Below are 27,295 nucleotides of genomic sequence, written 5' to 3' on the forward strand. Positions count from 1 at the left end.
ACAAATTTTGACATGGATTTTGGTTTTTGTCTATATACCAGTGTGCACTGCAGATTTGACAGCCTCCTCATAGCCTTGCAAGCAGCAGAGGAAACACTCCTAAATCCCTCAGTTGACCAAATTTCCTATGGGAAAGGGAAATGGCTGGACACAGAGTTAGATCTTCAGACTTTGGGGCCAGCTAGCCCTGCTTTGTGAGTACTTTTAATCCACTCTGAAACCAAAGGGAGTGGAGAGTATCTGCGACAGCACAGAACAGCGCATTCCTGGAGAGGGCATAATTTTGAGCACAATCATAATGCAATCTCGTTGCCGTGCTCAAGGGCTCCAGATGGCAGTGGGGCGGTCTAATGAATGCTGGTGTGGAGAGGACTCCAGCTCGACTTCAGTCACCAGCTTGTGCTCTGTGTGCTGGCTTCCATGGAGAAGCGCATGTCCTGTTCCTCTTTCCATGTCTCATTTTCATATTAAGTTGAGAAGAGGAAACATCCCCAGCAGGAACTGAAATCTGGCCCCTTGCAGCTAGCAGTATATTTAAGAATGATGAATTAGACGGCTCTGAGCTCTGCGGGGACGGAGGCTCAACACAGCAATGCACTGGATCATTTCAGAAGGGTAGTACAGAAGAGTTCAGACCTTGTCACCAGTGGCCAGGAGAGCACCAAGCAGCACTGGAAGAGTCCAAGCCTTGTTAACACTGACCTGCCTTGTGCCAGTGGCGTCACAAGAAACTCTGACAGGGCAATTGCTTCTTCCAGTGCATGTCACTTTGCCCTGGCCTTAAGCACTGACTCTTAATTGATGCAGGCAGAGAAGGAAGCAGAACTTAGCTTCATACTTGCCCAGACTGCTGTATCTTAGGACTGCAGGCCAAGCCCAGCTATGCAGCTCACTGCTATTTTAAAGTGGCAGGGGCAGATCCTAAACCTCCTCATCCAAATTAAATCTCCCTTGCCTCAAGGTGCTCATGATTTTGGCATAACCCTTACAGGAACCAAGCTAGAAGGGAAAAGGACAGGGTCAATCACTGTCCAAAAAGTCCTTGGTTTTCTCTGGTAAATGGAGACAAGAGATATCTTCACCAGTGCAAGTCCCACAAGACCCCAAAATGTAAGGACATGTTTATGCTGACTGATTTTGTAGCCTCTGAAAGATGCTGAGAGCTCCTGAAGTATCTCAGATGCTTGGTGGAGGCCAGACACTACCACTTAATGGGGGAATGACAACGTGAAAGCCCTGCAGTGGGCAGCATTTGGGGCATGCTCAGTTGGGTCACTGCCTGCTAGACATACTGTGGTGGCTTTCCCCTCTTGTGCCCCCCTTCCGCTGTCACTCTTATCACACCAAGGTCTGAGAACCTCCAGGGCAGCAACTGTCCTTAGTCCCCTGTACCCTGGGAAACTTGAGCAGACACATTTAGAGACCAGTGGCTGAGGAGAGCGGTGCTGCTGCCCTGGCACCCGTGATGGTGTATCATGGGTGGTGGAAAGCAAAGCTGGGAGAAGGTCTGAGCCCTGGGGACGCTGCCAGGCCCCGCAGGGCAGCGAGCGGACAAGCAGGATCGGAGGGTGCTGCACGGGAGGGCGCCGGGGGAGGCAGGACGAGCCCCCGGGGGCAGCAGCGCCGAGGAGCGGCCGCGGAGACCCGGGGGGGGAGGAAGAGGAGGAGGAGGAAGGCGAGCAGCAGCAGCCGCCACACAGCTTTGACGTCGCCGGGCTGCGGCTCCGCGGCTCCGGCTCGCAGCACGTATAGCACAACGTGACCGCACACACACACACGACCGCACACACGCACACGCACACGCACACGCACACGCAGGGGGGACCCGCCGCCGCCGCCGCCGCGGCCCCCGCAGCCGGCGCTGCGCGGCGCTGCGCGGCGCTGCGCGGCGCTGCGCGGCCGCCGCTCCGCAGGCGCCGTGACGGCTATTTCTGGAGCGCGGCCGGTCCGTGAGGACACACCTCCGGGCGGCCCCCTCCCCTGCTCGCCTCGCCCCGCGCCCCAGAATCCTTCCTCCTCCTCCTCCTCCTCCTCCTCCTCCTCCTCCCCCCGACGCCGCCTCCTCCTCCTGCCGCTGCTGCTCCTCCCGGCGCTCGCCGTGCGCAGGGGGGGCCCCGCGCAGCATGCGGGGGCACCGGCGTTGCGATGGCATCTGATGGCAGCGGGGCGCAGCCGGCTGGGGCGGCCCCGCTCGGCGCTCGGCGGCCGCGGGAGGCGGCGGCGGCCGGCGGCGCGCTGAGGCGCGGCGCAGCCCGGGCGCTGCCGCGCTGAGCGCAGCTCGGCCCCCCGCGGCTCCGCGCTTCCCCGGCGCCGGGCGCTGCGGAGGCGGCGGCGGCGGCGGCGGCGAAGGAGGAGAAGGGAGGAGGAGGAGGAGGAGGGAGCAGCGGCGCGGAGCGGCGCGGAGCGGGGCCGCCGCCTGCCCCCGCCGCCCTGCGCGCCTCGGCCGCAGCGGAGCGCGGGGCTCCGCGCTGCCTTCCCCCGCGGCCCCCCGCCCCCGCGCTGGATATGTGGATGCTCACGTGAAGATGGATTTAGTGTACGGGCTGCTGTGGCTGCTGACGGTTCTGCTGGAGGGCAGCTCCGGGCAAGGGGTGTACGGTGAGTCCGCGGGCGGCGCGGCCGGGCACCGGCGTGACCTTGTCGCGACAGTCGCCGGGGGTGCGGAGAGAGGTGAGGAGGGGGGCAGCGACAGGGCTTGGTCCCCCCCCCCGCCCCCAGTCTGCCCGCTGCAGCCCCGCCGTGCGCGCCGCTGCGCGCCCGGGCTGCCCGGCGGAGGCAGCGCGCAAGCAGCGCGCAGGCAGCGGAGTTTGCCTCGCCGCTGCAGCGCCGTTGCCATGAAACACTGGCATCACTCGCGAAAAAGTGGCGGTGCGGGAGTGGAGGTGTGTGCGTGTGCAAGGGGGGGGGGAGGACTCGCGGAGGGGGCGCGGGGGGCCCCGAGGCGCTTTGCCGTGCCCGGGCGGCGCGGTCCCCGCTGGGCACCTCGGGGCCGCCGCGATTCGCCTCCGCGGGGCGCTGCGCGGGTGCGCTACGCGGGCGCGCTGCGCGGGCGGCGCCGGGCCGGGGGCTCGAACCGGCGGCGCGCGGGGGGCGCCGGGCTCGGAGGCGCCTGCCCCGGGCCGCGGCACCTGTTAGCAGCGGGGCCGCGGCGGGGGCGGCTGCGCGGGCGGGCGCGCGGGGCTCCGCGGCTCCGCTCGCCCGCCCTTCCCCGGCGGTGACTTGCAAATCGCGGAGCGGGGCGCGGGGGCTGCGCGGGGCCGCTGCCCTCGCCCACACCCCGGCAGCAGCCCCCGCCGGGCGGCGGCATCCCGGGCGCTGGGGTCCAGCGCGGGGCTGGCACCTCGGGTTGCTTTATTTATTTTTTTTCACGAGCTGGCCCTGTTTAGGCTAAGCAATGCACGAAAACAGTCCTTCGGCGGAGCAGGGGCGCGCTGTGCGCCGTGGGGTGTCCACGGGAGCGGGACGCGGCGGGGGGACGCTCGGCCGGGCCGGCGGCGGCCGGCAGGATTTCCACGGGCGTGGGGGAATTTATGCACGCGGGATGATGCCCCCCGTGCTGCGGCGCTCGGGGAGAGCGATGCTCTCCGGCGGCCCCGCGGAGAGGAGCGGAAGCGGAGCCGCTCGCCGCGGCCCCGCAAAGCCGAGTCCCCCCACCCCGGCGCCGCTAACCCGGCCCCAAAACGCGCTCCCCTCCTTGCTGGCGCTCCGTTATGTCCGCGGGTTATGTAAGCGGCGTGGCTCGCCGACGTTACATTTCTGTTATGCCTCCTGCGTTCATGAGGGTATTCACGATGGCAGGAGGTGTTAAGGAGACTTCGTGAATTCACTCATAAATGCTTCGTTCAGCATCTGCTAATTTGAGCCTGTGCTCCTATTATAACCCAGAAATGTTTGCTACCCACCAGGGAGACAGCCTTGGCTGGAGATGGACTTTTTGTGTCCCCCCCACATTTTCTTTTTCTTTTCTTTCTTTTCTTCTCTTCCCCCCCCCCCCTTTTTTTTTTTTTTTTTTTTTTTTTTTGCAAAATTTCAGCGTAATTGAAAAAGTCTGAGGGTTTCTTCTCGTGGATGCTGGACTGCTAACGCGGTGCAGCGCCAGGCTCTCTGCACCGGCTGCGCCGGGGCTCGCTCCCTTCCCAAACACACAGGCGCATATTGTCGGCTCTCTGGGAAGAGCAACTGCTGTGAGAATAGGAGAGGACTTGTCAAGGCAGAGCGGGTCTTGTGTGGGCCTCCACGAAGGGGAGCCCGGGCCGGCTGCTCCCGCTAACGCGCAGGCACGTGTTTGTAGCAGGACTGGTTTCTGGAAGAGGATGGCGAGGAGGTATTTTCAGCCTGTAAAAGGGCTTGGGGGGAGAGTGGGTGTCGGGGGGGGGGGGCGATGTGCAGGCAGTCATGCAGCTGCACTGTTTTTGAAGACTATTTCACGTTAGACTGGGCTTCTTCACTGGCTCCCAAAGGTTTGTTTGGCAAGGCAAGCCTTGCGCTCTGCTCCGTTTTAAAGCCTGGGAAATGCCTCCTGGCAGCACGGGGCACTTCGGAGAAGCCCGCTGCAGGCGCCCGGGGCCGTGCGAGGCAGGAGGTCCCGCAGCGAGCACTTGCTCCGGCGATTTGGGCGCTCTCTTCGACTCTGCCGCTCGCCAGCTCCTCTGTTCAAGACTGCGTCACGTCGGCAGAAGGAGCCTCGTCTCGGAGACCGGGTCTGGCTCATCCATCCGCGCTGGGAAAACTTCTCTGAGCTCCTGCCTGCGCCTCATTCTCCGCTCGGCCTCACGAGTGGCACCGTCTCTGCTCGGTCTGTTGCTGTGCCGGCAGTTTTCGCAATCCTTGTGCTGGGATGTCACCTCCCCGTCCCGTCTCCACTGCCCGGTGTCTCCTCTCTAGCTGTCTGCCTGCATGTTCGCATCTTCTGCAGTCTTAAACTGCAAAAGGTTAAGGAAAGGACTCTCCCGCTTCGTTCTGTGCTGGTGCAGCGCTGAACACAGTGCTGCTCTTAGTCACCCCCAACTGCAGCACTTGATAACCATTTTTTGGCTTTTTCTTTTTACCTTTAAATGCAAACTAAGGGTATGCATTTGCTTATTCCTAGTTTGTACAGAAAAGCAATTTAACTTCCCATGGTAAGTCTGGTTGCACGTCTCACCGTAAACTTTCCTCTGTTGCTTCTGCATAGGAAAGCTGTGATTAAAAATTCTTCTGTGCTCACAGCACAACCTGGGGCTTGTCCCCTGGGGGGACTGAAATTGGGAATAGTTTCCCAAGGTCGGAGGGCAGGTGCATGGCAGAGCTGGGGCTGCCGGTGGTCTGGTAGCTCCCCCCAACCCTGTCCTGCATTACGTGGCCTCTTAGGGTGATGCATCGGGGTGCTGCATAGAGCTGCTAAAAACCCCAATAGGACCAAGAAGTGAGACTTGCATTTCATCCCCTTTGCTTTCCCCCACTTGTTTTCTTGGCAAAATAACCTTTTAGAAAAAACAAAGTACCATATGCACTTTTCCTCCCATTTAAATTATGCATGACTTGCATGGGTAATAAAGCAGAATAAGTAAGCATTCAGAGCACTGTGGTTATCTTTTCACCGACCTTCATGTTGCTAGAGAATAAATGGCTAAATTAGAAGGCCGACATGGGCACAAAGTGTTTTTAAGCTGACAAGTGGCATCTCCTAAAAATGGGGGAGTTTGGTGAGACCAGTGAGCAAATTTCCCGGGCCGTTTCCCGGGGCCCGGCGCCGAGACGTGCGCTCTCCTGCCTCGCGCGCCGCCGGGCGAGGGAAAAGCCTCGCAAATCGCCACGAATTAGCCGGAAACGTCCAAGCAGTAGCCTCCAAGGCTTGGGCGAAGGCCAGGGGAAGGCATGGGGAGCACGGCACGGCGGTGCTGCAACAGCCTGGCGGAGCCGCCGAGCCGGGGAGGGACTTAGCAGCGGTGGGAGGATCTCGGGCACTGGGCAGCTCTCGGGCTCGCCGGGAGGCAGTTTGCAAACCGCCCGAGTGCCCGCAGCGCCTTGCCCTCCGCGGCGGTGCCCGGGGGATGTTTTCGGGAGGCTCCCGGAGGTGCTGCTCCGAAGTGGCGCGGGGGGGACTGAGCGCACGCGGGAGGTGCTCAGGAACGCGCTGGTGGCTGGGGGGACGAGCCGGCTCCTTGGCCGCCGGCGCAGAGCGGCGCGGAGGCGTTTGTTATCCCGAATGCGGAAGGACTGTCCGCGTCTCTTGGCAAGCATAGGAATGGCATCCACCTGACTTAATCTTTTTTTTTTGTTTGTTTTATAATCGTTTGGGCATTTTATAAAGAAGCAGGTTTGAAAACGGGGCCTCGCGTGTCCCGTCCCAGGTTGGGGTCTGACGGAGGGTTTTGTGTCCGACGTACCGGCACGCCGCAGAGCTGGAGCAGGGACCGCGCTGTGCCGGGAAGGAGCTTCTGTCCTCCTTGGCCACCTCTTTCCTGTCGCTGTAGTTATTTTTGTGGTACCCCGTTCCCCTCCCCGGGGTTGCCGACCTTGCCTTTTCCTTGTCCGGGCTGGAGCAGGCAGAGTGCGAGGATGGAACGGGAAGCGAGGAGAAACAACTTGAGGAGAGGGCGAGGGAAAGCCTTATCCCCGCTAGAAACACTAGTTGCCGTGGAAAGCCCAGCAGCAATTAGTTCTGCTCCGTAATAAATGGGGGGTGGGAGGGATGATCAACAGCTGCCATTAACCCCACGTCTGGCCCAATTCCAAGTCCACTGAAGTCAATCAAGAAACTTCCATCAAGTGCAGTAGCTTTCGCTCCTGGCCAAACGCTTAACGTGTCAGAAAAGCTATTTCTTGTTTGTTTGTCTGGCTTAGCGGCTGCGCGTGATTGCACTGAAGCAGCTGGGATGTTTCCATGTGTATCGATCCCTGGAGGAAGTGCGGCAGGAACGGGCTTGGAGCGATGGCACGCCGGCGTGGCCTGCGTGCCGTGCAGCAACGGCAAGGACAGAGCCGGCGTGGCCGGCCGTTGGTGCGATGCAGCAGGGCGTGGTGCAGGGCACCGCTTAGAGTCACGTTTATACCTCAAGAAAATCACAGTGTGCAAATTGTTCTGCAGGCCGAGAATTTGGCTGGGGCCTCCCCTTTCTTTGGAGGCCTTCTGAACTGAGCAAAAGCTCCTTGGAGTTTCCGTGAGCATCTGCACTGGCCACCGGTGGCTGTGTCTCCTGAGACGTCTCAGAGCAATGCTCCTGGCATGCACCCAGTTGTCTCCTTGCTGGACCAAGTGTAGCTCCTCCATCTCCCCGGAGGGAGCAGCTGATGCTTGGCCAAAACGTTTCCTCTCAGTCAGCATGAAGGAGATTTAGAGGAAATGGGGTGGCAAGGAAACAGTCTCTAAACAAAACATAGAAGCTCTCCTGACTCAGAACAGCAAAATCCAGTTTAATTAGGATCAGTTAGATGAAGTGCTGGGGAGGAAGGAATCAGAAAAACAATTAAAGCTGCATTCTCCTTCTTTCAGCCTCTTCTCACCCTCTTTCATGTTCACTTTGCATGAGCTTCTGCTAGTACCCCCCTTGGCTGCTGCTGGCCCTCCTGAGGGTTGTGTGTCTGCCAGCCAGCAGCTTAAGTGCAAAGGAGCCATTTTCTATATATGTAGATGCATGTGTGTATATACATATACATATATATATATATATACATATATACACATTCAACCTTACTTGGGGCATCTGGGGTCCCATACAGCAACTCCCTAATGAACATTTCATTACTGTTTTCCTTCCTTGGAGAAGGTCTAGCTTGAGGAATCTCTATCTCCAACTCAATGAAATACCTCCAGCTCATTTTGTTCTTTTAGGAGAAAGATGGGACTTTGGAAGGCTACATGAGGTGACTTTTTTTTAATGGGCCCAGGACCTGCTGCTGTTGACAGCTACTTAGACTCTTGTAGGATGCCATTTTCTGCACTGTATCCCCTTGCTGTAGAGGCAGCCGAGGAAAACCAGATGCCCTAAGCTCACATTGGCCATACTCTTGGCATCGTGATGTCCCTGCTCCGGCACAGCCCGGTGTGTGTCCATCCACATGGCACAAGCTGGTGCCTGGCGCAGCCTGGTGTGTGTCCATCCACGTGGCACAAGCTGGTGCCGGGATGTCCCTTGGACACCTCCACCTTGCCACCGCCGTGGAGCAGCAGCATGCTGAGCACCCACCACCCGCTCCTCGTTAGTCCCTGCAGACTTGCTTTTTCTAGACCCTCTTTCCAATTTCGAATGATGTCTGAGTCCATCCGAATTATTGCCTGTCATCTCCAGAAGTAATGGCTGTGCTCAGTGTCACTGGAGAGGAAGGGAGCTCGGCTGTGCTGTTCCTGGATGGCTCCTCTTCGAGGTGCCCTCCCTGCCCGCCTCCAGCCGAGCAGCGGCCCGGCCAGGGCTGCCCCCACTGCTCCCGGGGGCGCCGTGTTTTACTCGGGCGTCCCCTTCCGTTGGCTGCTTGCTGCAAGCACGCCTTGATGTCCACACAGATCCTGATGCGTGCTTCAGGAGCTCCTGCAGTCCTGCTCGCGGCACCAGACCGCATCCGTGTCCAAGCACCAGGCAGCGGTCTGGAAAACAGATCCTGCGCGGAGCAACCGAAGGAATGCCGTGCACGGAGGCAGCGAAGAGCGACTAAAGTGGTTAAGAAGTAGGCGAGTGTGTAGTGTAGCTATCTCAGGGAGGACGAGCTGGAGGGACCCCTCTGAGCGAGCTGCCTCGGGTTTCGGAGGAGCCGGCAGTGCTCGTCTGAAGGTAGCAAAGCGCACAATGGAAATAAAGATGTAAGAGTTTTTAACAGCCGAGGTAATTAGCTTTTGGAGGAGCTCACCAAGAGATGTGCTGAACTCCCTGAAGTTGGGAGTCTTTAATATACAATCAAATGTTTCCTCTTAAATTTGCGAGCTTGATATAGGCAGGAATTGCTAAGGGAAATCTCCGGCTCGTGGATGTGTGGGAGGTCAAACCAGAGGAGAGCTACCGTCTCTCCTGGCCTCGCACGCTCAGAACCAGTTAATCTATTTTTAATATATCAAAGAAACGATCAGAGCAATGTATGTTACTTAGGAAATGGTCTGGACTTTAATTACATTATTAATACCTTACATGATTAAAACACTGTATACCCTTCAGAACATAGCACAGGAAGTGCGCTGTGGGAAACTCAGCGTTGGGAGGGATCGCGTGGTTGCTGTGACGGGAGGAGACGGCACCCGTGGACCAATGCACTCCTCTCTTTCTCTGCGTTAAACACCTGCAGAGTTGCTTGCTATCTTTTGCTAGCTTTTACTGGTTTACAGTAATAACTTTAACATCTTGTTTGGTGCATTTTGAATATCATGGATGATTGTCTCTAGACCCGAATCTAGTATAAACTGATCCAGACCATTGACTAAGCTCAAAAAGGGCATGTATCTGGTTCTGGGGTTCAGCATGAGAGAGTCCGGTGGAGAGTACTGTGGAAGGAGCTTAAGAGTGTTGGAAGAGGGTGCAGACTTTGGTGACTATTCGCTTGGCACCCATGTCGCTGCCTGGATTTTTACATGGGGTCTGAAGACATGGGAGCAGCTCTGGATGAAACACAACTGGAAAGATGGAGTGGAAGAGCAAGAACAGTCTCTAGAGCAAGCCCTGGTGCCATCCATGTGGCTGCTCAGGCATGGGGTGGCCTGAAAGCACCCTCTGAGGCTGTGTGCAGGGCTAGGCTGGACAGGAAGTGGCGGTGGAACAGACACAGAAGCCAGTAAATGGTGTCTGCTGTCGTTATGGGGGAAGCTGCCTAGAGGTGGGAAGACCTTCTTGCCTCAGTAAAGCTGTCCTTTGGAGCAATGTCACAGGGTGCTGGAAGTGGCTTTGGCTTAGGAAAGAGCCACATCTTTGCCATGGCCCCTTTCCTTCTCTGGCCCCTTTTATATTTAATCCAATATGGATTTCAAGTAGTGAAAATTTGATTACTGAAAAAAACAAAAAACCAAAGCTGGGGTTGCTGGTCAAGCAAGCTCAAGCTGTATTCCAACACCCACTTTGCTGTTCGGTCTGTTAGCAGTACAAATCTGTGCCAGCATTAGTATTTCCTCTTGTGTAACTGGAATGATAATTGTTAGTGAAGGTATGAAGGAAGAAGTTGTGCAGGAATGGCCAAGTGGGGAGGGCAGGTGCTGATCATTAGCAACAGGACAGCCAGCGTGGGGGTCAGAAGGAAGAACGCTGCATGATACTCCAGACCCCCGTTACTGTTCACCTGGGTTTCATAGGGCCTGGCAGGTGATGCTCCACAGTGTTTTATGCAGGAGTAATCCAAGAAGATTGGTATAGTTTCTGGGCAAAAAATATCCTACAGCTGCCTTTATTGTACTTATGGGGTCTTCTCCAGTCCTTGTAGTACTGTTCACAAAGCAAGTGATAAAAAAATCTCATCACACAGCCCACCCAGGGGAGAGGGAAGAGTCTATTCTCTATTTCTGTGGTCCAGAAATAACATTTGGTTATTGCCTTGGCAGGGCCTGCCATCTCTCTTGGTCCAAGGCAGACATCCAGGCCTCTTGGGGAGAAGATCTAAACCAGCACAGAGAAAGGTGGCTTGTTGCAGCAAATGCATGTTGATGTTGGGTGCCAGGCAAGCAGCTGGAGCTGCTGAAGAGGGGAAGAGGAGGCATCACATAGGGGGAAAGCCAGCAGGTCCACTTACCGCTTGGAACGTGTTGAACACTGCAGCAACACTCGCTTGACAGCAGCTCAACTGCATGGCCACCAGGCTGCAGTTGTAGATCCTCATCCCTCTCTGGATCCACTGACTGTGTTTGGCAGTCCATGGGATGATTCTGGAGCTAGGCACATCTCAAACTAGTCCATGGCCTGGGTGGGCATATGCACCCCCTAAACGTCCAAGCAGCCTGCATCAGGTCATGGAGAACAGACTCTTGGCATCTATTTCCACTGCAAGGGATGCTTTAGTGCTCACAGGTTCACTCGTGACATGTTTTGGATTTAACCTTTGGATGTTTTTGTCACTTGGTTTGTTGCAGGTGTGTGAAGTGTTTGTGATGATATTAAACTCTCTTAACATGACATCTTCATTAATAAACAGATGTGGCTATACAATACTTGGGCATTTGAGTGTTTGGGAAAGAAGGATGGGTGACAGAATTGTGTACTCAGATGCCTCCTCTGAGTGCCTAGCTCTTCTCACAAAGCCAGTATGTGAAGTGTAACCCAAGATAATACAGCGTTAGATATCCTCTGCATCTCACCATGCAAGCAGTGAGCTCATAAGTCATCCTGCTTTTACTTTGCTCCTAGATTCCTTCAGGACAACTTCACCTTACAGGTGTCCGTATCCACCCTACAAATCATCAGCATCATGGGCTCATTTTCCTGTCACGTCCATCTCGGTGTGACTCTCTACACAGTTGGGTAACCCAGATACAGTTGGCTCCTCTGGCTTTGCAGACTGTGCTGACGAGCCTCTCGCTTGCCTTGTGCACTCCAGCAGTGATCTACAGATACTGAGAGCAGTGAAGCCTGCAGAGCAGCACTTGAGGTCCAGGGGTAGCCTGAGGCACCAAGGAAATAGAATAGATGTATTAACAAACAGTGGGTGCTGGCAGGGGCTTGGAGGACAGCACTTTTGAAAAGGTTTACAATCTCTATCCACAAAAACACCCCCCCCTTATCTGCTGGTACCACAGTGTAGCACTAGTAGATACAGACAAATGCACAAAGCTGGAGGTGCCTATATGCAGTGTTAGTTTATGTCTAAGGTTTTAGGAAGAGCACAGAAGTCCAGCGTAGGGAGGACAGCCACATTCTCCTACAAGACACCATGAAATATTTCCTATGGCTGCGAGATCATACACTATGAGATGAGCTCTGGAAAGCTTACCTGCAGTCCCCTTTAGCGCTCCCGTAAGCGTGGATTGAGGTATGAGCTGGTGTGAGCTCGGTTAAGCTTTGTGGTGTGGCTGGTTGTGCAGCAAGCACAGGAGTCCAGACAGGCACTGTGCTGAATGTGGGCATGTGTTTGCATAACACTCGGTGTCATTGCTGTTGTTTCGTTAAAATGGGGTATGTTAGAAATTGCACTTGTGTTTTGGTGAGGTGTCAGAGAGCTCCTCGTACAGGTTAGTATTGGTTTGCATGTGGCTCTTGCTAGTGTTGCCATACTTTGTAGCATCTAGGTTGCACTGAAGTAATTTGGACAACGTAGTTAAATTAATGAGTTTCTGTGTGAGGATAACTTCCTCAAAGATTCTGGTTTCCATTAAAAACTGCCCAAGAATGACTGTTTTTCTTATGACTCATGATTTTTTTAAAATTTGCTTTCCCAACAGCTGAGAAAAATGGTTTTGAGGATTATATCTACCAGGTGGGATTTAGGAAGTCACTGGGACCAACATGAGGATAGGAAGGAGTGGGCAAAGTTTAGCTTACGGTTGTAGGAGCTGTGATCATATTTGAATCTGTGCTTGGGGTTGGTGAGATTTGGTCCTCTCGGGAGTGGTTGGAAGGATTTTGGAAAGGCAACAGGAGCGTGGCTGTAGCACCAAAACTTGCCTGAGCTCGAAGGGAGCTGGAAGCCACTATCCTGGCCCCGGACAGCCCTCATCTGCTGCGTGAGGCAGCCTCACTGCAGAGCGGTGCTGGAGAAAGCAACTCATCCAACATTTGTCGGAGCTCCACAGTGGACACTAGCGACCTGGCTGAAGTGAAGTGAACCAGAATTGTCATCTCGTGCCTTCAGACAGCCAGATGCAGATGTGTTTCTCTGTTGGTTCCTATTTGTGCATAGGCAGGATGGTGCCCGGTCGAGATGTGGTGCTGTTTGGGGTGAGAGGAGGTGGATATGGAGTGTACATGTTCTCTTTATGGAGAACTGCAGGTTGTTCGGTCTCTTACGGTTTTTAAGCTCTTGGTCATACCCCTTCCTGCGTAATAGAAGAAATGGTCTGGCTCCCGCAACCTCCTGCCAGGGAGCGTGCTAGGCAGGACCGATTTCAGTTTTAAAGCAAGCCCTTCTGATTCCGTTAAGATACAACTTTCTTTGATACTTGAAACTGGGAGCCCTCAGTCCTCAGGAGATACTCGGAAAAGCTACACCATCGCCTTGAATGGGAAACTGCCGAGACTTTCATTCTTTACATCGTTTCACTGACTAATTCTGGCTTGTGGCCTGGAGATCTGTGAGATGTGGATCAAAAAGGCAAGGAGATAAAAGTCTTATACTGATCTTACCGACTAGTAGTAGCTCTGCCATTTTCATGGTGTACGCTATGATGCTTAATTCAAATCTAGAAATCAATAGAAGCTGTGTCTACTTCATCTGCATTCATGGCGAGGACTGTTTTTACTGCAGCATGGCTCGCTACATCGTCTTTGCAGATACGCACAGTAGTTGTTGCTGTTAACACTTGGCTTAATATTCCGGGTTCCCATCTTGTTTCTCAAACCCTTAGGGTTTCTTAAACCCTTTTTGGTGCAGTTCTTGTTTTATGAATATTTGAGCCTGAGGAGCTTAAAGCTGAACTTGAAAGTATTTTCTGGCGAGATGACATAACACGGTACGGTATTACTGTAGCTGCTGTGCTTTGCAGTCCTTCTTGGGCAGTCTGGGAGGAATTTTTTGGGAAATGATGTTATTTTAGGCACATCTCACAGGGGTACAATTTCTTGAAAAGTCACTTCCGCTGCCTCCGTGCCACAAGACTGGGAGCCTCCAGGGGCATCAGTGAGCTTCATTCCCTCCTGGGTGGCGGAACCAGACGTGCCCGATCCTGCTGGGTGCTGGCCCCTGCTTTCCATGTTGGGGAACTTCTTCCCTGGTCAGTGCTGGCTTTCTTGAAATCTTTTTGGCCTAATGGGGGCCTGACTGGCTTCCAGCTGTATCCTGCCGTGTGCCTCCCTTCTTTGAGCTGCTGCTATAGAGTTAAGTTTCCCATCATGGATTTGCCCTCGTGTTGGTTTTCTCCCTTTCCTAAAGTTGTCCTCCTCTCGTATGCTGGTGATGATTTGCCAGACTACCTTGACACAGTTATACAATAACCTGCTTTCGGGGAATAAAAATTCAGCTCAAGTGTGCCTTTCCCAGCAACGTGTGGTCACTGCCATTGTTACAGGGATTAAGATTATATGTTCACTGAGCGAAATTGTAATGATTTGGCAGTTGAAGTCATTCTTTTCAATTGCTTAATCATTTCACACTAGTTCTCTTCAGCTAAAACTCTTTCAAAACACTGGCCTTAGCATTTCATTAGCATCCAATTAACTGTGGTTTGTAAAGGCTGTGTGTGGAGGGGGCACGTACGTTAAAGGAGTCACACAGTCACGGAAGCATTTAGGGTGGAAGGGGGCTCCGGAGGTCCCAGGTCCGACCCCTGCTCAAACCAGGGTCTACCACACAACGGGGTGGTTGCCCAGAGCTGTCCCCAGGCCAGCTGTGAACATCTGTGAGGAAGCTCACCCACACCTCTCCAGCTCCTTGTCCCAGGGTCTGACCACACTACCTTGTGAAATTTTTTTTCTTTATACCCAGTAGGAAATGACCTCTGGCAATGTGGGCCTGTTGGTTGTTGTCTTGTTCTTAGTGGGCTGCTGGTAAACTGAAAATCCTTGTGAATACGCTTTTAGTGTTATGGCTGCTAAAACAAATGCTCACTGATGAAATATGGTTGATGGGGGTAAAACAAGGAAGAGAAATGGGAGGAGTTGCACCTGTAATTCGAGTAACTCAGAGTTCCTTTGGAGAAAGGTGAGCTCATCTGATGAACTGATTAAATAAAAAGTCATTGAGATGATGCTTATAGCAACAGCATGCACATTTAATCCAACCTCTCTGGCCCTAACTGCTCTTTATCTTGCAAATCTGACTCCTTTTCTAAGAAAATCATTTGCACTGTCAACAACAGCATTTAGTAAAAATAGCAGCTAGACACCTGAGAAACTCCAGGAGCATCAAACTGGAAGGTCACAGCTCAGCAGCTGCCATCTCTAGTGCTGTAGCCTAGATTGATGGTGGAAGCAGGGTCCTCACCTGCCAGGCTGCCCTGCAGCTGCTTGCTCTCAGTGGCTCTTGGCTGCTGGAAAGGAGAGAAATGCTTGAGCAAGGTGTGAGGAGATGGTGGCGGGAGATCTGGCAGCAGGGCCCCGTGCCACCTCCTGTCCTCTTGCCGGAGATGTGCTGGGCTGTGCTGGACTGCAGTCCTTCTTGGGCATTCCACCAAAGGCTCCTGGTTTTGCCCTTATCTCCAACCTTGAAGGGCATTATGGTTTAGGGCTCAAGGGCCCAGCTTATGAATTAGAAAATAAATTAAGGTTCGCTTGTGGAAGAAGCTGAAAAAATTGGACAGTGTTGGAGCGAGCATTAGGCTGCCTGACTGATTAATAGCTGTTTTTCCGAAGGCGGAGTTGCCCTGCTACTCCGGGTGTTGGCTTGTTGTTTTTTTCTGTTGTGTTTTTGCTTTGCGTTCTCCTGATGGAATATAATGCAATCAAGCAGCCTTGGAAGCATCACGCTCCAAGGGTCAAAGCAGTGAGGGAACGCTGCCACAGCAACGGTTGTTTTAGCACAAGTTCTTCCCTGGCGCGGGGCTGCTGGTGTGGCAGGTGGCAGCTGAGCTGGTTGCAAGGGGCAGGTTTGCAGGCTCCCAGCTGTAGGTTATTATGATCCTTACTTAAAGCACAGCACTGCTTCATCAGCCTTCTCTCAGGAGCTGTGAGGAAGCTGGAAGGCGGCTGGCAAAGCTGGTTTGCTCCCCGTATACCTGCCCAATGTGAGTTACTCGACCTCTTTCTTTGCAATCATTTAGGTGCCCTATCAATAGAGCAGGGGGTGGAAGGAATAGGTGTGCAGAGGAGTCAGTGCTTTCTTAGGCGTGTTGGATAAATACATTAAAATGCAGGCTGGAGTGGTGGCTTCTTCAGGCCGTTAGCAAGGCTCTTGTGCTACTGCTGTGTTGGTGCCCCTGGGCCTAATCTGGGGCTGTTTCTCCAGGTTATCAGGTGTGATGTTGGATTGAGCCTTGTGGAGGAAGAGCTAGTGCCAGAAGGGGAGATGTGCCCTAGGAGCGTGGCTGGCCTCCATGCACAACATTTAGCCCTAGGGCAAGGAAAGGAAATGGTTCCTGAGTAGGTGGCAATTTCCAAAAGCTGCAGGAGCTATCCCAGGTGATCAAAATGTTTTGGCAAAATGGAAATGCTTTGGGGGTTGTCGTTGTGATATGTGGTGTTTTGTTTTTGTTTTACCTTTTTGAGTGTTCTAGTGTTAAAAAAAAGTCTTGAAACAGTCACTTCAAACTGAAAAACTGAGCTGTTTCACTTAGAAAGAGTCAAAACACTTAAAATGTTTTCTGATTATTCAGAAAGGCTGTCAGGAGCCTATGAAATGTATCAGGCTTTGGAATTTATCATTTTTTTGGCTGAGAATTTCATGAGGAGAAGAGAAATGTCCTGCTTCAGTTTGTGCAGGAGTGAACTGTGTTTGGTATATTGTGTCTCAGTTTTTAGGTCACTGAGAAATGAGTTAATCTCCAATCACATACAAGAAAATCTCTCTTCTTCCAGTGATTTTGCCTTTTGTAATACATTTTTACATACACAACTTACCTTTACTAGAAATTTGATGTGATATACTTGAAATGAGCAAGTCTTCTGAAACTACACAGTTTTCTTTGCAGCTAAAGGTCTGCTCCAAGTCACTGAAGCCAAGTAGGTTTTTAGTCTGAGGTGTCTTGTTGTGTTGCAGCTCCAACTAATTGATTACCAGTTAATCCATTTGTATGTGACTGCCAATGCTAGTGTGGATGTTGGGTGGACAAATGATTGAAGTGCCCCTTCATGTGCACAACCTGGAATGCCTGTTGCAGCAGAAAATCAAATAGCTCATGTGTGTGCATGATCCTTTTCCATAGTCATGTGGCTAGACTCGACTCATGCTGGCAGCAGTACTTTCATGGCCTGATAGGAAGGTTCAGCTAGTGCCTGCTCTCACTGAGCTGCCTCTTTCCATGGGAGCAAAATAACCACTTTGTGATCTGTGGTCAGCTAAGTCAAAGAGCTTTTCAGTAATAAACTTTGAGAACACTCATCTTCCTTTGGTAGCTTCTACTAATTGTACCAAAGTACAATTTCTAATCAGTTTAATGCATCTGTTTTGCATTAGTAAAATTTCTTCTTGCTCAGGTGCCTGAGATTAACAATCTCTCTCTCACACTCTTTTTTTTTTTTTTTTTAGAGAGATAGAAAGATCTAGATATATATCTAGGCTAAGTATTCTCATACAGGGGACATCTTGTTGCCCGCAGCTATACTATATTAAAACAAGTAGAGCCCTCAACTTTCAGGAGCTTTTAGAAGTATTAAAACTGATACCCTGCAACTAAACTTTCATCTAGTGAAGCCCTCTGTGATTTTTAGTAACAGGTTTTCACCCTCTGCCTGAATTTATGTTCAGGCCCCTGGAGAATCTTTATCTATTCCATCATACTGCATCAGGGAAAAGACAATGAAGTTTCTGGGTATTTTTGTTTTAAGAACTGTGATACATGGTGGAAGTGATGCACAGACTCAGGCCAAGCATTAGAAATGCGTGGTGTTAACTACAGAATAGGTGAAAATCCTTGCCTCCTCTGCTTATCAGACACCCTCTGATCTTTGGTGTTTCTCATCAATGACACTCTAGTGGAGCAGCTGGTGCTGCGTGCTGTGTTCAAGCTGCGAAGGTAATGGTGAATACTGGTAGGTAAACTGGAGAACTGCATGCTAGGCTACTGTCCACAGACAGTGTTGTCTTTTATATGCCTGTTGAACACCGAATGTGGCAATGCCACAGGGTGATATTTAGAGGTGAGATTTGCTGTTCCTGAAGCTCTTGCTATTCTGAGTGGATGGATGACACAGGTGAGGAATGCTTCAGGTCTAGTTTACAAGCTGCTTCAGTCCAGTGACTCATTCAGAGTGGGCTGGTAGCCAGATTTCTTTCTCTGGAGATGAACATGCCAGACTGATCCATGAGGCCAAGTATAATCATGTTCACTGAACCAGGTGTTGTGAAAGTGGGATGGACCTAGTGTTCTGAACATAAATCCTGTTTGCTGTCTGGAGATGCTTGTAGCTTCAATCTCTAGAGGCTTTCTATCAGTATTCTTGGTGCAAAACTATGCAATCCTCTGCAGCGAGAACCTTTGTGGCTGGGAATAGGAAAAATGTGCTGTGCATGTGGCACTGGAATAGGGATCTCCTGGATCACTTCAGATGAATGTGCTCAGAAAGCTGGAAGTCATTGGGGCCTGGTTACTGTGAAGAGTTGTTTAGCACCATGGGTGCTGCTATCTAGGCAGGATAAGAACTGCTGCCTGGCTCCTTGCTGGAGACAGCAGATGAAACTGCTGGTGGTACAGTTCGCCATTGCTCTGTCTCTGATGTCACAGCTTCTCTTACATCCCCCCCACTGAATTTCAGGAGACCCAAGTTCTGTCTTGGCACAGTGAGATGAAGAGGAAGCCTTGAAGACACCCAGCTCAATGCAGTGAGTCAACTTAGATGAGGGCAGAAGGTGGCTGAGACCTCTGGGCCTTGTTGCTATATATTGGATGAATAATGCTTCTGTATGGGTGACTCTAGATTTGCTATAAATAAAAACATGAACTTATCCTCTTATTCTTTTTATTAATAACCCTAGGTCAAGGCAGCTGGACTGAGCACTGCAGAGCAGCCTAGGTGGAAGCACTGCACCCAATTTCTTCTCGGGCTAATGGGAGTTCACAGCTCTGAACTCAGGCTTGGCAGCATTTTTGTCCGTGTTTCGGTAACTGCTGATTAGAAATGCAGTGATATGCATAATGCACAGGGAAAAATACTGCTCTAACCTCAGTCTCTCTCCTACTAAAGTAATGCAACGGGGAGCAGAGTTTCTCATCTCTACATTTTTATTGCAGTAGAAAGCACTCTTGATAGGAGGCAGAAATTACTCTAGAACGGCTTAGTCTGTGCTGTGAACCTGCTGTGGGAACTGTCAGTGCTGGTGGCTGCTATTTTTAGACAACATCTCTTCCCTGTGCTAGAAGCCCGGGTTTCCTTTTTTACTCCAGGCGTGAAGCATGACTGCGTATGGGACTGTGAATGACAGCTCCGGCGAAGGTGCCGTGGAGCAGCAGCGCTGGAAACTGGCAGCTGTTGTGAATGGGAGTGGGAAATGCTCCCGCTCACAAGGGCGACCGTCAGCCCCTGTGCAGCTTGCATCGTCTCTCCTATTGCTAAGTCCCACTGCTAACACTGCCCAGCAGGCTCGAACAGCCACGTTGTACTCCGTAAAGTAAATCCTCGTCCTGACGTCATGGTGCTCTGTAGGTATTTTTTTTTCCCCTCTGTTCAAATGCATCAGATCCGACTTTTGCCACCCCCAGTTTACGTAGTGGTGTTTTGCTGCTGTGTGCTTGCTGTGATCAACGCTTCTGCTGACTTTTCTCATCCCTCCGTCTTGTCATTTTGGACACGAGCAGTGGAAATACAGGCAGGGAAAAACAAAGCAGATGGGAGTGTGCTGTAATGAGGACAGCAGCAGATTAATCTGTGGGTCAATAACGCTCCACCATTGAGAGTTGTATGGCCGTATCTAATACAGGAATAAATTAAATTGCAACAGTACTTAAGGCTGGTGTTGAAAACCTGCTCTGCAAATTGCTTGTGCAGTAAAAATGTCCAGACAGGTTTCTGTCTATCATGGCACCTATTTAGAGCTTTCTTTTTTGGTGAGGGGAGGGTATTATGTTAAAAAGGTGTTAAAAATCTGCTGGCACCAGAATGGTTAAAGAACAGGAAGGAATTGAGCACAGAAAAGCCCTCTTCCATCTGTGTTGGCTCTAGCAGGAGTTGCAGTGTGTATAAGGGTAGTGTCTTGACTTACTTTTCCTGATGCTATAATAAGGGATGTGGGTGCAAAGCCCTGTTTGCAGTAATGGGGGTTTTGGTTTGAAATTGTTGGGTTTGTCCTAGTAGAACCAGGAGGGCATAATCCTTCCTGTTCATCCAGCCTATTTGCCCCTGGTGAAAGAGTTTGGCAGGGCAGGGAGCTGTTCCCTCAATCCCAAACCTCCTGTACTGAGAGTGCCAGGTTTATGTGCGCTGCAAGTGCTGTTATCATCTAGTCTTGGGGAGGAAAAACTGGATTCTGCTCTCCTGCTGCAACTCGAAGCTTGAATGATTTCCTTCTTGTCCATTTTCTTCACCTTTGCTTCCTCCAAAGCTAGCAAGTGTGGTTATTATCCACAGATATATTGGGAGACCAAACCAAAAAAAAAAAAGTGACAAAGTACTGGCACAGGTTGCCCAGAGAGGTTGTGCAGTCTCCTTCTCTGGAGATCTTCAAGTCCCGCCTGGAAGCAACCCTGTCTAACATGCTCTAGGTGACCCCGCTGAGCGGGGAGGTTGGACTAGATGATCTCCAGAGGTCCCTTCCAACCTTACTGATTCTATGAAAATGAAAGAACATGTGTGGACCTGGCCTCTACTTGTGATGGCAAGAGCTAGGGAGTCTGGCTATTTCTTACACTGTCCAAACTTTACGGTTAAAGTTGTACTGGCAACAGTCCTGACCACGTGCTGTTAAGACAATTTTGAGTAACCACAAAGCTTAACCCAGAGTAGGCGTGCTTTGGGCCTGCTCCCTGTCTGAAGGAAGTGGGGCTGCTGCTGACGTGGTTGCTGTGGGAGTTGTTTGCTGCTGTCGTCTTGGGACTATCCACTACGTAACAGGTTCAGATCTGTGCTGCCCTGCTCCTGTTGGACAAGGGAGTTAACTCGCTAACCGTGCTCGGAGGGAAAAGCGACTGTGTGGGCCAGCCCGGGAGCTGATTTCTAGCAGAGGCCAGTGATGGAGCTTAATCTGATAGAGTGTGAGAGAAATATGTGGGCTCTGCAGCAGGAGGTTTGAACAGGTTCACCTTTTCTGTAGATCAGAGAATAGGGGCATACAGCCAAAATGCAGATGGGATACATCAGCTACTGCGAAGGCCTGCCAGATGACTGCACTGCACCCAGGGTAGTCCTGGTCATGGTAGGTGCCCAAACCCCCTGTAAGGCAGTAAGACCCAGGTGTCTCCTTCAAAGCCACCTCTCTGCCGACACTCTGGTGGGTTCCCATGCTGCTGTCCTCCCTCCATGTACCCGCCAGGGCCGTGTCTAGCCCAGCCTGTGCTGTGGGGTGACCGCTGGCCTCGGGCTCCCGTGCCCTTGCCACATTGATGTATTGACAGCCCTATTCAGTGGTTATTTGGAGGTGCTAGGTTGGGGAAGAGTAAAGATCAGTAAGATAACTTGTGTGCCACTGGGAACAAATGAGCCAGCTAGGGAGACAAATCCGTAAGAGGAGGGTGGATCTGTTAGTGTGATGAGTGAGGGAGTGCTTTGCTCACCCCGGGGCTTAGCAAGTTGTATTCTACCATAACATGTTTTTAATAATTTTATCATTGTTATAAAAATGCTATAAAACAGGGTTGAAACACTACAGCAGGAGAATTTCTGTTCCTTTTTAACACCTCTTAAAATGTAAAATCCATCATAGCTTGGCTCTGTGCTGCCTCTTGCTAATGCTAGCACAGTAGCGCACTGCTATTTGTTACTACTCTGCAGTACAGCTGTCTCGTGGAACTGTGTGTGTGCTTGTGTGCACCCGGATGTGCTTGTGGTGGTAATCCCCCAGTCTGCCGTGTAGCTGGTCGGGCCGACTGCCAGTTCATTGCACAGGGCTTCACTTACATGGTTCCCATTAAGGCTAATAGGAGTTGAGGGCTGCGTGTTAAGGACTTGAGTCTACAATCCTAATGCGGGCAAAACTGCCGAATCTACCAGGTGTTTTTGCTTGCACAGTTGGTTCCTTATAGTCAAGATGCTCTCTATTTCGTGAGTCTAATGACTCACTGGTGGCTTTGCGCTTGCAATAACGAATGCATCCCTTCCTTCCTCTCATCCTTCAGATAGTGAATATACAGCACTCAGCTGCTTGTTCTGCAATTATTAACTTATAGAGCACCATATGGAAGAATATTAAATGCAGCAATAGTTGCTTCTGGAGGCTGCATGATCTTAGATTATATCCATGGTCCTTCTGAGGAAGGATAATTACGTGTTTCCAAATCAAATCTTGCTGTTATCTGGAAGCCTTGTGTTGAGGCTGAGGAGCTGCACACAGGCCTATGCTCAGTGGTAAGGGTTTTACCCAAGTACCTAGATAACCTACAGCCCTGATCAGTGTGGTGTGAGACCATGGAAAAACTCCTTGTTCAATGCTGATACTGGGTCCCTGACTTCCTGCAGTAATGTATTTCTTTCTGTTTGGATGCATGCTATCTTTTCTAAGTTTCCTAGTTATGATAATGGTATTTAGTCATTAAACTAAGTATATGCACGGGAATGCATACCTGGTTCAGTTATACTTTTTCATCTGCTTCTATAAAGTTACAACTTTATAACCTTGCTGATTCAGCAAATCAGATAAGCAGTGGAACGATGATGTGGATGATCTTTGGAAGCAATTTATTGTAACTCTTAAACTTTGAGCACTGGCTCCCTGATGTCATTAAATGTGAGATGTTGACTAGAAAAGCTGTTGTGTTGTGCCCTGGAATTCCAGGTTTATCCAGACTAGTTCTTGTGTATGTCTCTTGCTGGGATTGGAAGGTTGTTAAGGCAGTTCCTTGCAAGGGGTGTGTGCGCATGTGCTGGGAATGGGGTGCTTGTGCCGGGGGTGGCCATAGTTCAGTGCTGCTGTGATTGCTGGAAGGTGAGCTTGGAGATGTTTGTCCTAAAAAAAAGGACATTAAGGCATTAAAAGATCATTTGCCTTTCACAAAGGCACAGTGAATTTGGAAAAATCTGGCAGTGGGAGCCCTTCTTCATGCAGGATGGCGGTGGGAGTGCTGCTGCTTTGGTTCCATCCTCCCGCTGGAGGAGAGCGATGGAAATGCTCCTGTGTCCCAAGAAACCCTTGGGAGAAGACTATCTGTAAATAAACGTGTTGGAAGTACCTGCGTGTTCACAGCTGTCTTCTCTATGCTAATCTCCTTTTGCTGCAAGGGGCCTGTGTCTGTGGGGCTCAGCCTGTGCTATGGGTACATCAGGGTTTTCAACAGGTTTAACTTGGGCTTTCAGGATGGTGGCACCCATCGTTCTCTGTGTAATAAATGTAATAAATCAATGTAGTTGGGGCCAGTCAGAGCATCATCCAGAACAAGAAAAGCAGCCCAGATGGAGCGACATTTAAGCTTTTCCAAACATTGACAGAGTTGCGAAGTGATGAAACCCAAATAATCTTAAGTGTAAAGCTCTGCACAGTTTGAGGTATTACAGTGTATTCTTCAGGGGTAAGTGCATGGTATCTCTGTTATCCCTGCAATGGTGTGAGTTAAATTACATCTAGCAGATCAGTTCAAAACTGAGAAGACTGTACCCTCTGTATGCTTTAATTTTAAGAAGGATCTGTAAGTTCATCTCCTTTTCTTGTTTGCTGAGCGTGGTCCCTGTGAAGGCCACCTCCAGCCCTGCTATAAGTGTTTGGGGGCTGTTGGTTGTGTTGCATTAGCTCATTTTGCACTGTTGTCTGGCACAGAGGTTTCAATTTATGCCATGTATGACTGAAGTATTATGTAGCCTCTTTACCCCTGAGGAAGGAAACTCAGTCTCAGCAAAAGCAATGAGTCGCCATAGAAAAACTCTGAAAGTCTTACTCATTTTTGACGAGGTATTTGTTTTGAATTTGAGAGGAAATGATATACTGCCTGTGAGAGGTGGAATGGGGCCTTGAAGAGGTGCAGGGCATACATAATGGCTTAGCAGCTGTGTTTGGCCAAAACAGACCTGCAAAATGGACAACACTTAAAAGCAACTCGCTTTGAGAGCATTTTTGACACAATGGGAAGCTTTCCCTCCAGCCTCTCTGTTTGGAGGAAAAATGGTTTACTGTTTCCTCCAAGATGCTACAAGATATCTTTTATTACCACACATAGACAGTCAGAACACTAGCTTACAGCCCAGACAGATTTTATTTTAAAGAAATAAAACAAGAAAGGAAGATATAAAATGTCCAGGAGAGCACACTGTGCCACTTGCTGTACTAGCAGACAGCTCAAATTATCTGAGGTTCGAACTACTTGCCAGAATGGCATGAGACTGCTTTAAAGTGTGGAGTATAGAAAATACAGCACCATAGGAGGCATCCAGACTTAAAATAGACATGTTGCCATGCTGTAAACAGAATTTCTTCTGGAAGACATGCCTGGTACATGTGATTCAGGCTGTTGGCTTGAAGGCATCTGGGAGACTTCATCTCTCAAAGGGCGTTTGAGCAAAGCAGCCTTCCTGGTTGTGTAAAATATCATGCAGGAGAGCAGAACCACATCTAGACATGTGTGGGGTTTGAACTCTGGTGAGATAGGGGCTCGACCTTGGTCTGGAGATGGTCTCCGGCAGTGCTGGACAGCTCCTTGGGAATGGCCTCAAGGTAGATGGGCTTGGCCATGGTCAGTGTTGGCCCAGCCTGCTCTGAGCCAGCTGGGTGAAGGGAGTCCTTCCTGACAGATATCCAAGAGAGGAGAATATTCAGAGGAAGACAGAACTTGTGAAATTTGAAGAGTGTCATCTCCCAGTTTCTGGCCCTGGGCGTCAGTGTCAGCAAGGGTAGCTCACCCCTTGAGCAGTGACCCAAGATGCCTGGTTGGATTTCCACCCCTTCATTTCTTTAGCAGAGCTTGGCTGACCTTCTTAAGGGTGTGCTTGGACCCAAGCCCAACCCTGGCTTGATGCAGGAAACATGAAGAAACAGCGATCCAGTACAGACTAGTTGATACCTTAAAGCAGAAAGAGAAGGAGTGTTCTGGGTTGGTGGGATTTCTACTGAAGTCTCTTAGGAAGCCTTGAAAGGTCCTGCTAGGTGGAGAGAGGGATGTGTGTGGGGAACAGCAGGAATCATCAGGTGCCTGTGGCATTGAGATGAACCTGGAAACTGTGCTCATTTGACCTCTGAGAAGAGAAGATGACTCTTGGTATTTCTTTGATGTAGAGTTGCCTGTGGAAGAATTTGAGGCAGAAATCTTTTTTGTTCTACCATCCCTCAGGTAATAGCAAGCTCTGAGGCCTCCAGAGCATCACAGTCTCCCTGGTAATATGGAAAGAGGCACAGAACTGATCAGTGCTTATGTTTGGAAGACAGCAGAGAAAAACAATATTCTCGTTGTTAGCCACAGTTGTGCCAAGTACTTTATTAGTTTGGTATATTTGGAAAAAAAAGCTTACTCAACCGCACTGTATGTCTGGTCCTTGAGCTTCTGTTACAACTTGAAATTCTTGGTGTCCTTCTGTCCTGTGTCCTCTACAGGTCCATACACACATGGCTTATCCTAGTCTTACGGACAGCAGTAGCTTAAAATACTTGAATCTGTATTTCACTGTTCTGAGAAACATGGTTCACAAGGGCTCTGGGAAGCCACTAAATGCATCCTCAATTTACTGCACTATTACAATAGTTCCAGTTGCACGTGACTTCACTAAAACCTGTGTTCCTTGTGCTGAAATGTGGTATGCTCTTAAACTGTTATCGCCATCCACATAAAAGGATGATCAGCAATTTTATGTTGACCCATGCTATTTTTAGAAGCTAGATTATACTTGTAGCAGGAGTTACTACATTTTATGCTAGAACTCTTAAATCCCAGGGATTACTCTTAACTAAAACCCAGGTATTTATAGATACTGCCTTCAAGAAATGTTGCCAACAATTCCTGTGCTCTGGTATTGCTGGCAACAGTCTTGTCAGTGACAAAGGCATGTGAAGAACATTCTTTGCTCAGCCCTGTCATCTGCCCTCTCAGGTGTGCTGAAATCTGATTTTTTTTTTTTTTTTTTTTTTAATCTTTAACCTGAGTGAGTTCAAAGACCTTGTTTGCACTGTGTCCTTATAAACAGCTGTCAGGGCTGAACTGAGGGAATCCAAATTATGGAGCAGGAGTGAAGGTGGCTGATGGGAGCATCCTGACATGGGTCCCCCACCTTAACCCCCTGCAAAACGTATAGTGTAGCTACAGCCTGACTTACTGCAGAATTTCCTGATGGTTAGGGCAAAAACCTGTGTAGGACTTCACCTTTTCAGTACCAGCTGGAGCTGGCCATCACCTGCCTGAATCAGGTGCTGGTAGTGGGAGGACTGGGTTGAGCACACCAGTGTACTTGCTGAGCACCCCGGGCAGGTTGGGCTTGCTGTGCTGGTCGGCTGCGTTGTCACTGGTATTCGTGACTGCAAGAGCTGGTTTGGCATGCCTGTGCAGGGCCTGGTCATCCTGTCTGCTGCACGGTGCTGTGCCCGGGGACTGGGGAGGAGTCGTGATTAACTCGCTGTGTTGACTCTTGGCAATGCTGTCTCCTCTTGCAGAGATTGCCAGGGTAACGGGCAGCCTGCTGCCTCCTGGGAAGGGGATCAGTGCTGAACTGTGTGGGGACCTGGTACGATATAAAAGGAGTGAACAGTGCTGGGGGAAGCTGAAGCTATTAATTTTGTCTTGTAGGCACAGCTGGTAGTTGTTTCTGGCAGAGGGGGATAGAAGTAGTTTATGGCTCTATTTGAAGAGAAGAGATATTTACGTGTAGGCCTAGTCTGAAAGATGTGGCTGAGCACCCTACTGAAAACAGAAGCAATGATGTTAACTTCTTCTGGAAAGCTCTTCTAGATTTGCAGGTGTAAAGTGCTTAGAGCTCTATCTCTCCAAGGATGATGATTAACTAGGACTGTTGTGGTCAAGAGCCTCAGGCTGTGGAGGACACTATGTCAGGGGTTCATCCCAAGTGTACGCCTGATGTTCAGTTGTAACAAGATGTGGGTGTTTATGGTTCTCTTGTCAGTGGAGAATTTCATCCCATGGGTTGTTAGCAGCACAGGTCTCAAGGATCAGGTATTTTGCTTGAGGAGCAATGTTTCGGGCTGGCTGTCTTGTTTCCTATGGCTGAGCATTTCAAGGACATGTGTTATGTTCTCCCTCCTGCTAAGGTAATTTATTTTGGGTGGCCCAAACTTCATGTTGAATAACCCTGGAGAGGTCTGCACTGCATTTTGTGGCATATTTGAGCTTGAAATTGAGCTAAGAGTTGACCTGAGGCAGCCCATCCACATGTACAATGTGGGCAGGCCAACCCTGCTGCATTAGCCTGGCCATCTTACGCTTCCCTAGTAGCAGTTCTGTGCAAGGGCCAGGCTTAGAAGGCACTCAGTGTTATATGCCACAAGGGAACATAGGATTTCTAAGCATGTAACCTCTGTTACTTGGAGAGTA

The 27,295-nt window shown here is 50.6% G+C and overlaps 1 protein-coding gene across 2 annotated transcripts in view; it reads left to right on the plus strand.

The window, feature by feature from the left end:
- The first annotated feature begins 2,424 nt into the window (after nucleotides 1-2,424).
- MDGA2 (MAM domain containing glycosylphosphatidylinositol anchor 2) overlaps nucleotides 2,425-27,295 on the plus strand; it is a 349,837-nt gene continuing 324,966 nt past the window's right edge. Inside the window, exon 1 of one of the 2 annotated variants that reach the window (XM_062577836.1) lies at nucleotides 2,425-2,598. In XM_062577836.1, the coding sequence (XP_062433820.1) occupies nucleotides 2,526-2,598 (73 nt within the window). In that variant the 5' untranslated portion in view covers nucleotides 2,425-2,525. The remainder of the gene's footprint in view (nucleotides 2,599-27,295) is intronic. The other variant, XR_009958631.1, reaches the window with a different exon arrangement.

Source organism: Rhea pennata, chromosome 5, assembly GCF_028389875.1.
Source record: "Rhea pennata isolate bPtePen1 chromosome 5, bPtePen1.pri, whole genome shotgun sequence".
NCBI classification, from domain to species: Eukaryota; Metazoa; Chordata; class Aves; order Rheiformes; family Rheidae; genus Rhea; species Rhea pennata.